Genomic DNA, 11,647 nt, shown 5'->3' with positions numbered 1-11,647 from the left:
TCTAGACCTTCATCAGTGGTCACAGGACGCTGCCCACGGGGCGCTGTTGGCTGGATATTTTTGGTTGGTGGACTATTCTCAGTCCAGCAGTGACAGTGAGGTGTTTAAAAACTCCATCAGCGCTGCTGTGTCTGATCCACTCATACCAGCACAACACACACTAACACACTACCACCATGTCAGTGTCACTGCAGTGCTCTGTGGTGGTCCTGTGGGGGTCCTGACCATTGAAGAACAGCATGAAAGGGGGCTAACAAAGTATGCAGAGAAACAGATGGACTACAGTCAGTAATTGTAGAACTACAAAGTGCTTCTATATGGTAAGTGAAGCTGGTGTTAATGTTATGGCTGATCGGTGTATATGTGTACAAACAGGATTATTTAAATACAGCTTCAGAGTATTTAGACTCAAATGGTTGGGCAGATCATGAAATGGGTTAAGAACAAAATTAATAAAAAGGGTGAATACTTGTTTCCCTTCACTTTATGAGTGTTTTATTTGTGTTTTATTGTTGTAATTCGGATCGTTGTTGATGTTCTGCCCTCTTGCGGTTGCTCTGCTGTGTGGAGGCTGCGTGTTGTGACGTCACTTCCTGCTGGGATGTTCCCGGTCGGCAGTAATGTAGAGTTTAGTTGTGAGCAGGAGCTTCAGTTCTGCTCTGCTGTTTAAAGCTTTATTTTATAGACTTTTATTATCTATTAAACACGGAACTGAGTGTGAACAGGGTGTAATAGTTCTAAATGTACTGAATCTGAGCTCTGGGATGATTTATGAACGCTGTTTTGAGTGAAACTAGTGATTTGTTTATAAGTACTCTACCATCACCAGGAGCTCAGTGTAGAGTAATAATGGAGTGGAAGAATCATCTGCACTTGATTGTTATTTTGCTCTGTTTTCATCATGTCACCTCGTTTAATCTGGACATGGACAAACCTGCAGTTTTCTCTGGACCTTCTGGAAGTTATTTCGGCTTTTCTGTGGATTTCTTCAGTCCTGATAAACAGTGAGTAAACGTGACGTTATTACAAACTAGTTTTCACCTCGTTTATAATGAAGGTTGTGGATTATACAGATATCACATTTTTAATCTGTTAACTTAGTGACATGTCCATATAAATATGGCTAGTTTATATGCACTTATTATTAAGAACCTTTGTCCAATGCACCATGAAGAAAACCCAAACTTCTCTTAAGGCTGGGAAGAAATTAACCCTTGGAGTTGGGGATGCGATCCAAAAACCACCTATAACAGATCTGCCATGAAGTAGAAGCTGATGGAAGTTGGCTTATATTCCCATAGACAGCTTTAACTTTAGGTTTTCCTTTTGACTGTGGTAAAAACGACCACTGTTCCATGTTCTCCTTATTCCCCTTATTCCCCATTAACTATTAGAATAGGTAATGTACTGGATTCAGAAGGTTGCTGGCTCAAGCCCAATTATGGCAAGCTTGCCACTGTTGGACCCCTGAGCAAGACCCATTACATAAAATTGCTTGGCTTGTACAGTCAAACCTGTAAGTCACTTTGGATAAATGATGTCATTGATAAACTGTAGTGACTTAAGGTTGTCTTTTTGACCGTGGTAAAAAAGACAACTGTTCCATGTGCTCTTAATTCCCGATTAGGGTAGGTAAGGTAGGTAGCTGGCTCAAGACCCATCACTGCCAGGTTGCCACTGTTGGACCTCTGAGCAAGACCCATTGCATAAAATTGTTTGGCTTGTATACTGTCAAACCTGTGAGTCACTTTGGATAAATAATGTCATTGATGGACTGTTGTGACTTCTCTGTGACTGAAGTTGGTTTCTATTCCCATAGACAGCTTTTTAACTTGGAACACACTTTTTTGTAACACACAATTTTATGTAACAAGTATGAGTCAAAACTTAAGGTTGTCTTTTTGACCGTGGTAAAAAAGACAACTGTTCCATGTGCTCTTAATTCCCGATTAGGATAGGTAAGGTAGGTAGCTGGCTGCCAGGTTGCCACTGTTGGACCCTTGAGCAAGACTCATGACATACAATTGCTTGGATTGTAAACTGTCAGAACTGTGAGTCACTTTGGCTACACTCAGCGTCTTGCGCTACTGTCACTGGGAAACATTTTTTCCTGATGGGTAGATGCAATCCAAAGACCATTTAAAACACATTGTCTACAGTCAAGTGAGCTTTGCTTTGACTTAGAGATGGCCGCTCCAGAATCAGCCGCTTCTAACTCTACTGAAGCTGGTTTCTATTCCCATAGACAGCTTTAACATGGAATACATCCGACTACCTGGAAGCCCTTTTTTAGTATAACTCAAAACTTTAGGTTTTCTTTTTGATCATGGAAAAAAAAAGACGACTGTTCCATGTCCTCCTAATTCCTCATGAACTATTAGTATAGGTAAGGTACTGGATTCAGAAGGTTGCTGGCTCAAGACCCGTCACTGTCAGGTTGCCACTGTTGGACCCTTGAGCAAGACCGATTACAGAAAGTTGCTTAGATGTGATTCAGTGTGTGTCGCCTCACAGCAAGAAGGCCCTGAGTTTGATTCAGGTCCTTCTGTGTCCTTCTGTGCGGATTTTGCATGTTCTCCCCGTGTCTGTGTGGGACCATTTAGAACACATTGTCTACAGTCAAGTGAGCTTTACTTTGACTTAGAGGTGGCTGCTCCAGAATCAGCAGCTTACAGCTCAACTGAAGTTGGTTTCTAGTTCCATCGACAACTTCATTCATGAAATGCATCCGACTATCCAGACAGGTTGGGTTTTCTTCTTGACCTTGGCGATGAGCCCACTATTCCATGGTCTTTCTAATAGGTGCAGTCAAACTAGCATTTGTATAGACACCGAGAAGCCATAAGCTTGATCAGCAATGAGGAATTTGGTTGCCATGCCTCAAAGTTAAACAATGATGAAGAAGTTTGTTCTCCACCGTGTGAATCATCTAAGTTAGTGATAAATGCATTTTAATAACGTATGTATATTATGTAATACATATGGCTACAAGTATATGGATATGGACCATTAGTTAGTGGGACATTGTTGGCAGCTATAACAGTCTCCAATCCTCTGAGAAGACTTTCTACAAAAAGTGTGTCACTGGGATTTTTGCCCAACTGATTCATGGACTAACATTAAAGACTGGCTTTATTAAAATGCTGATTAAATGCATGTATATTTCTAAGCATTGACAATATTGCAGATAGAAGCTTTAATGGTTAATCTGTAATAAAAAAGAGTGCAGTTAGACATCATAGTCATAGTCCTTGTAGGAACATCAAACCGTCTCGCTTGGACCTGTACCATCTTGCTGAATGTGTTTAAGGCATCGGGTTTTCTGTAACTATCTCTCGACAGGTTGAACATCCTGGTGGGCGCTCCCAAAGCCAACACCACTGATTCTACGTCTGTAACAGAGCGCGGTGCCGTCTACAGCTGCCCATGGCAATCAGATGGCAAATGCACGCAGATACTGTTCGATAACACTGGTAAGCCCGTCACATGACGATTTTAAAGGACATAAGAGCCAGAGCCTGGATAGCTCAGTCGGTGGTGCGTCAGACTTTTAATCTGTGGGTCCAGTGTTCAAGTCCCTGTTCGGGAGAGTTGTTTCTAGGAAATTTGTCTCTTTTAGTATTTGTCTAGAAGGGTCCTGAAGTTATTAGGACACCACCATTGTGAATTTCCCCACTGTGGGACTAATAAAGGTTTATCTTATCTTATAAAGAATTAATCAGATTGATATAAAGATGTCGTTATTGTTTATTGTTTTCTCGAAGCTTTCAAGTGATGTGTGTATATGAACCTGGGGGGAGGGGGGAGGGGCAGGTTGAGAAAGGGTATGAGTGTATTTTGGGAATTTCCCAGTCCTGCCGGAGAGACAGTGGGCAGCAGATTCTTCATCTACCAGGTCAAGGTCACAGTGCTGATAGATGCTTCTACACAGAAACTGCTAGTGTGCAATAGAAACAGAAACAGAAAGATAAAGATCTTTATAGGTCTCAGCCTGATGTCACAGCTATTGAGGTGTGTACGAACCTGCGGTTGTAGGGAGTGTGTGTGTGTGTGTGTGTGTGTGTGTGTGTGTGTGTGTGTGTGTTAGCATTGGCATGGTCTGTACATGTTTCTACATGCAGACTGATGTTATTCTGGTGTTCCATGCAGACCATGTGATTCATATTCAGATGCAGAGTCCAAAATAACAAAATTCCACTCAGACATCATTCTGATATCTGGAACTAGAACTAGATTTAGAAACAGGAAGGCGGTTATTGTTTTTAGCCACTTTTATTAGCCATTAGCAAGCTGTTGGTAAAACTGGTAGTTCAATGAATATTGTTGATTTTCTTAAACAGATTTGGCTTCTGTTTGCTCAGGTTTTTTGGTAGGGTTGAGGTCAGCGCTGCATTCCAAGAGCTTAACTTTATCCTGATTTATTCCTACCAAAAAAACAGTTCTGTTGTTTGCTTTGGATCATTGTCCTGCCTCCAATCCACTGGTCCTATTGGCAGCAATGCTGCACCAAAGTAAAATGTGCGGTTACTTACATTTACATTTACATTTACATTTTCAGCATTTAGCAGACGCTCTTATCCAGAGCGACTTACAGAAGTGCTTCCATAGTGAACATTTCATTCCTTAAGTTTAGATAGACAACAGTCGAAAAACACAACTCCAAAGTGCCTTTTTGAAATGGAAAAGATTGGAATAAAGTGTTAGTAAATAAGTACAAATCAGCCTAAGTGTTTAGTAAAAAGTTGTTACTTGTTGTTAGATGAGGCGTAGATATTTTTTGAATGCTTTTGAACTCCTGGTGCTTGTTTTTTTCAGACAGAGTTTTGGACATGACCCATCTGGGGTAGCCCATCTGCAAGGCCACAAGGTCACAAAACCAAGCCTGGGGTGCCAGGTCTTTCAGACCAGAAGGCTTTAAGTGATGAGAGGTGGTCAGCATTGTGATGCTTGACTTAACCATTGATGCTTTACCCAGAAATGTTCTGCGATGCCATTTTTTCTACATTACCTGGTGGTTGTTTACCCAAAGCCATGTACTTTAGAGGTACTTTACCCATTTTTAGATACAGTATATGACCATTGCTTTTGGGAGGAACTCACAAGATGTTGACTATTGGAACTGGTCGAGGTGGGCCAATGGCCGTCAGATACTGAATGTTCATTCAACATCTACTGTAGGACTTCTACTGTTCAGGACACATTAAATAGATCTTATTCTGTCTCTGTCTCAGATAACCGGGTGGAGAACGGTGAGCAGATGGAGTTCAAGTCCAGTCAGTGGTTTGGAGCTACAGTCCGATCGGATGGAGAATACATCCTGGTGAATTCTCAGTTCCTTTACTCCTTTACGTTTTCAGTATTGATCCAGATACAGTTTCTAGAAGGCTAGAGGAGATTTCTTTGAGTTCTTTTTGTAGTATGTAGTATGTAGACACACCTTTACATTAGTAAGTTTGGTGTTTTAGACATACCCACTTCTTATGTGTAATTATATATACACCGATCAGCCATAACATTAAAACCACCTCCTTGTTTCTACACACACTGTCCATTTTATCAGCTCCACTCACCATATAGAAGCACTTTGTAGTTCTACAATTACTGACTGTAGTCCATCTGTTTCTCTGCATGCTTTGTTAGCCCCCTTTCACCCTGTTCTTAAATGGTCAGGACCACCACAGAGCAGGTATTATTTAGGTGGTGGATCATTCTCAGCACTGCAGTGACACTGACATGGTGGTGGTGTGTTAGTGTGTGTTGTGCTGGTATGAGTGGATCAGACACAGCAGTGCTGCTGGAGTTTTAAAATACCTTGTAGATGTAAAGTCAGAGACGATCGCTCATCTATTGCTGCTGTTTGAGTCGGTCATCTTCTAGACCTTCCATCAGTGGTCACAGGACGCTGCCCAGCAGCGCTGCTGTGTCTGATCCACTCGTACCAGCACAACACACACTAACACACCACCACCATGTCAGTGTCACTGCAGTGCTGAGAATGATCCACCACCTAAATAATACCTGCTCTGTGGTGGTCCTGTGGGGGTCCTGACCATTGAAGAACAGGGTGAAAGCAGGCTAAAAAGGTATGTAGAGAAACAGATGGACTACAGTCAGTAATTGTAGAACTACAAAGTGCTTCTATATGGTAAGTGGAGCTGATAAAATGGACAGTGAGTGTAGAAACAAGGAGTACAAGTTACAAGGTAACACAGTAAATGAAGTGACATGCAAAACCTGAGTGAGTGGGTATTAGTGGGTTGTGCCAGTCTGCCGCCATAACCATCATACAGCCTTTAGTCTAAACTCCAGCACACAGTAGGACAGGAAGTTCATCTCTTTATCTCACACATGTTCTCACACATGTTCTTCCTGTTCCTGAGAGACTGTGGTTCTGTGGGTTTGTGTGAATACTACATATGATGCATGTTTTGTGTGTGTGTGTGTGTGTGTGTAGGCGTGCGCACCGCTCTACCAGTGGAGTACGTATGGATTTAAGGAGCGTGAACCTGTCGGGACGTGTTTCCTGAAGAAAGGACCTACAGTGGTGGAGTATTCACCCTGTCGCTCAGGTAACGCCGACGCCGCTCTTTTTACCACCTGATTCAGTTCCTGATGTGAACCTGGAGTTTGAGGATCTGTGACCTGTAGGCTGTGGAATGAAGGTTCCTAAACCCTGTGTAGCTCCTCATAGGGAGATGTTTGGCTTTCAGCTCTCGACTCTCTGTGCAAGTTTATACATGAGTTGGGAATCTTCTACATCAGACGTGACCAAACTGTTCACCACTGTACATAGTTCCTCTTTCTCAGCACCCTAACATGCTCACAGTCATTCGATTCTTCTGAGCTTGATAGTCGTATGCAAAAGTTTGTGCACCCCTGCTCATGGCGCATCTTTTGTTGTTGTTGTTGTTGTTTTTCAATGAAAGTAAATAAATACATCTTGCACAGGAAATGAACTTAAAATGTGTAGCACAATCTGCATGTGTATTAATTAGACAGTAATTATACTTTAAAATGAGCAGAATTTAAGCAAATTTGCAACGTTACAGCAGCTTTCAAGAACATAGAGATATAAAGAGTGTCTATACGTATATTAAAAAATAGAATGGCGCCCAGGTGGCGCAGTGGGATATTCCGCTAGCACACCAGCGCCGAGATTCTGAACTCCTCGGTTGCCACTGGTCAGCTGGGCACCATCTAGTGGGCCTAATTGGCAGTGCCTGCAGACGGGATGACCGGACTATGTGAGTGGGGTCTTCAAATTTGTGGGTGCGGTCTTCAAACGTGCAACAGACACGTTTCTGCTAGGGCGGGATGACCGGACTATGTGGGTGGGGCCTTCACACGTGTGGGTGGGGTCTTCAAACGTGCAGCAGACATGTTTCTGCTAGGGCGGGATGACCGGACTATGTGGGTGGGGTCTTCACAGGTGTGGGTGGGGTCTTCAAACGTGCAGCAGACATGTTTCTGCTAGGGCGGGATGACCGGACTATGTGGGTGGGGCCTTCACACGTGTGGGTGGGGTCTTCAAACGTGCAGCAGACACGTATCTGCTAGGGCGAGATGACCGGACTATGTGGGTGGGGCCTTCACACGTGTGGGTGGGGTCTTCAAACGTGCAGCAGACATGTTTCTGCTAGGGCGGGATGACCGGACTATGTGGGTGGGGTCTTCACACGTGTGGGTGTGGTCTTCAAACGTGCAGCAGACATGTATCTGCTAGGGCGAGATGACCGGACCATGTGAGTGGGGCCTTCAAACGTGTGGGTGGGGTCTTCAAACGTGCAGCAGACATGTATCTGCTAGGGCGAGATGACCGGACTATGTGGGTGGGGCCTTCAAACGTGCAACAGACACGTTTCTGCTAGGGTGAGATGACCGGACTACGTGGGTGGGGTCTTCACACGTGTGGGTGGGGTCTTCAAACGTGCAGCAGACATGTATCTGCTAGGGCGAGATGACCGGACTATGTGAGTGGGGTCTTCAAACGCTGTGTAAGGACCCCGATTAGCAGATAGAGAGTCGCCTGTGCTAAGTGCATAGGTGAAAAGGGTTCTGCTTAGGGCTGTGTGCTGGTCGCAGGAGGCGTGAGCAGCAATATACCCACCTCAACTGCAATCAGGGATCCCTCAGCAGCGGAGGGCAAATTGACTAAAATAAATTGGTAGAAAGTGCACAAATAAAATAAAATAAAAATGTGTAGAATATATAAAAAATAAAAACAATTAAAAAAAAGTCTGCAAAGAAGTATAACAAATGTTGCGCTGTTTTTAAATAGGTTTTGTTCCCTGTAGCAAATGTAGACCTTGTAGACCTCACCAGCATTTAAAGCACAAAATTAAAATATGGCTTCCTCTTTGCACAATACAGTGTTAGGTTGGATTTCTTAATGCGGCGGTTGCCTGTGTTAAGTAACAATAATTTTCTTATTATTTAGTCCTGAGTCCATTGCGCTCTGTCCATCAAGGTAGCATGATGATTTCACAAATAATACTGCCTCAGGGTTTGACAGTCATTCACATTCAGTAGCGGTTTCCGTCCTTGGCCTTAATGACTCTGTGAATCTTTTCATTACTTTATGGACAGTAGATGGTGAAAGCACTAAATTCTTTGCAATCTAGTGCTGTCCATTGTTTTTGAACTGACAAAGTCCCCTGAGTGTGTGTTGCGATGTGCATTAGTAATACTGGGTGTAATGACTCAGTCATTCTGTCTGACCTATGTCTGGCTGTTCATTGTGTTTAAATGCTGTGTGTGTGTGTGTGTGTGTGTGTGTGTGTGTGTGTGGGTGTGTGTGTGTGTGTGTGTGTGTTTCAGGTGGGGCAACACCTGAGCATCAGGGTTTTTGCCAGGCTGGCTTCAGTGCAGATATTGTGAAGGTACAGAAGCCTGAACACAAACAACCTCAATTACTCAGCAACAGACACACACACACAATATGTGGTCAAAAGTATGTGGACACCGCTCTTAATTATTGTTTTCAGGTGTTTCAGGCCTTCTCTTCCAAGACGGTGCCTGACTAGTAAACACTCGTTTGACCAAACGGGCAAGAAATCAGGCAGACACACTCCAAAATCTTAACATTTAGGGTTGTTCTAGACGGGATTGAAGTGGGTGTCCACATACGTTTTGTCATAGTGTGCACGCATATTTACACATACTTACACGTGTTTACTGGCCACTTCATTAGGAACACATGTATACTGGTCCTGCTTCAAGCTGCTGGATTGATGCAGCATCCTGAATCACACAGTAACCACATCACACATCTCTAATAGGCTGTAAAACATCCAGTAAGTGGCAGTTCTGATGGCAGAAACGCCTTGTTGAGAGACTGGTTCATGCTGACAGGAAGCCACTGTAACGGAGCTGTACTCCGGTAGCAGTAGATTACTCCCTAAGGCTACAGTGGGCACAGGTTTACCAAAACCAGACACTTTATGTCCGTTGAGTCTCATTCTGATGCAGCCTGCATAGCTTAGGGCAGAGCCGTAGATAGAGAGAGTTGCGACACTCCTTGATCTCGCCGCTACGCGGTCACGTGGTTCATGTAACCCTCAATAGTTCCAAACAAACCCGGCGCTGTCATGTTCTCAAATGGGACAGGCAGCAGTAAATGAAATATTAAACGGCAAATAATAAACATTTGTACAATTTCTGGGTATTTTCAACTGCGTTTACATTTACTGCATCTGCTTTAATGTCAATTTGGTATATAAAGTGGAAGATTGATGTTTATAATGACTTGTTAATAGGTCGTTCTTGTTAACACACAGTACATTATATTAGCATACATTACATAATGCGATATCCTTAAGTAGTAGAGACAATATACAGTATAGACATTAAAGTTTTTTATGTTTTGTTTTTTGCATAAACTAATCTCCCTTCACTTTCCTGAGGATTCATAATAATAATCATTTTTGCTAAACACTAAGTCATGTGCTGGATTCATAAGGTTTACCTGCACTGAATGAACAGATTGATAAACACATTACCGTACCAAAAACATTATAGTGCAGGTACATGAAAAAGCATTCATTCATCTCTTATTTCATGAGTGATTAATAATTGATTCCTACATGTAATACATTAATGAATTCATTATGAATATGCACTAGTTCATTTTGTCTAATGTAAGTGGTGGACAAGGTAGACAAACCATGTAGTTGAGTTAAAGTAGAGATATCCAAGGTAACATATTACTCCAGTAAAAGTAGTAGTAAAAGTAAAAATACTCTTTACCTCCACTAAAGTACTAAACTAAATTTACCTTCAAATGTACTTAAGTATGAAAGTAAAAGTATAATGATTTATTGTGGTTCTAATGTTTTATGATCATTTCTGTAACAAGACTCTTGATTAATCAACTCATTTTAGGTGAAAAGACTCGTGTGTCATTAATTAAGCTTAACTGACTAAGCTAAATTGGGTTATACCTATTAATTAAGATAAACATGTAACATTTAGTGCTGAGCAAATGCTAAACAATAACAGTATTAAGTATATTAATGACATTAAATTCATAATTTTTTTAAAACAAAGCAACATACAGCTAAAAATGTTTGATAAGTAGTGGAAATGAATGGGGCTCTATGGGTTGTTTGGAACTATACAGAGCTCCACAACCCGGAAGCTGGGCAGAAAAAATGTCCCGCCCCCTTTCCAACGGTTCCCTATGGGAGTGTCGCCACTCTGTTCTCTCTACCGCTCTGGCTTAGGGTAAGAATTTAATGTAAACAGTGTGTGTCAGTGTACCCAACCTGCCATGTGTCAGCAGTTTAAGCCAATCAGGATGATTTAATGGTGTGGACTTTTTTTAAATTCACCTTAAGCTGAGCAACCAAGTCTAAGGAATAAGGTTTTTTTTAATAGTAGTGATTTTATTCTTATTGGTTGCTGTATCATGATAGTGGACAGTATTGTGATAGAAATTTGAGATGGTTGGTGCCCAGGTGGCGCAGCGGGCTATTATGCTAGCATACCAGTGCCGAGATTCTGAACTCCTCTGTTCGAAACTCAGCGTTGCCACCGGTCGGCTGGGCGCCATCTAGCGGGCGTAATTGGCAGTGCGTGCAGCAGACACGTCTCTGCTATGACCAGACTATGTGTATGGACCCTGTTTAGCAGACCGAGATGCAGAAGTGGAGAAGTCTCATGTGCGAATCCACTGAGGCACTGGTAAAAAAGAAGGGGCTGAGGGACTGTGTATGCGTTGGGTGGGCGTGGAGCAGACTAATATACCCTCCTCAAACGCATTGGGGATTCCCAGCAGCAGAAGAAAATAAATAGAAACATTCACATTGAGCTCAGCAACCAAGTAATTTTGTTATTTTTGGTTGCTGTATCATGATAGTTAACAGTATTGTGATAGAAATTTAAGACAGTATCATTAAGCCCTGTAGTCGGTGGCATCACATTCATTCAGATTTTTTTCTCTATATTTTTAGAACAAGCGCCTGGTTATCGGAGGCCCGGGCAGCTTCTATTGGCAAGGTAAGTCACGTCATTGTGTTGTTGTCTAGTTGCTTTATCCACACACAGTTCTAACAGGTGAATGAAACCCAATTATTCTGTTAAACACACTATATGATTAGAACTTTGTGCGCAACAGTTTGGTGTTTGCATACTTTTAGACAATGAATAC

The 11,647-nt window shown here is 42.4% G+C and overlaps 1 protein-coding gene and 1 pseudogene across 1 annotated transcript in view; both read left to right on the top strand.

Annotated features, from left to right (window-relative positions):
• The first annotated feature begins 683 nt into the window (after positions 1 to 683).
• The window catches only part of itgav (integrin, alpha V), a 47,560-nt gene continuing 36,596 nt past the window's right edge, over positions 684 to 11,647 (top strand). The window contains exons 1-6 of the mRNA XM_063006250.1: positions 684 to 1,004; positions 3,343 to 3,473; positions 5,232 to 5,320; positions 6,455 to 6,569; positions 8,818 to 8,879; positions 11,451 to 11,496. Of these exons, the coding sequence (XP_062862320.1) occupies positions 772 to 1,004; positions 3,343 to 3,473; positions 5,232 to 5,320; positions 6,455 to 6,569; positions 8,818 to 8,879; positions 11,451 to 11,496 (676 nt within the window). The 5' untranslated portion in view covers positions 684 to 771. The remainder of the gene's footprint in view (positions 1,005 to 3,342; positions 3,474 to 5,231; positions 5,321 to 6,454; positions 6,570 to 8,817; positions 8,880 to 11,450; positions 11,497 to 11,647) is intronic.
• Positions 3,600 to 3,659, top strand: LOC134324761 (U7 small nuclear RNA; annotated as a pseudogene).

This window comes from Trichomycterus rosablanca, chromosome 12 (genome assembly GCF_030014385.1).
Source record: "Trichomycterus rosablanca isolate fTriRos1 chromosome 12, fTriRos1.hap1, whole genome shotgun sequence".
NCBI lineage: Eukaryota > Metazoa > Chordata > Actinopteri > Siluriformes > Trichomycteridae > Trichomycterus > Trichomycterus rosablanca.
The sequence above is the reverse complement of the archived record's forward strand: the minus strand, read 5'-3'. Positions and strand labels throughout refer to the sequence as shown.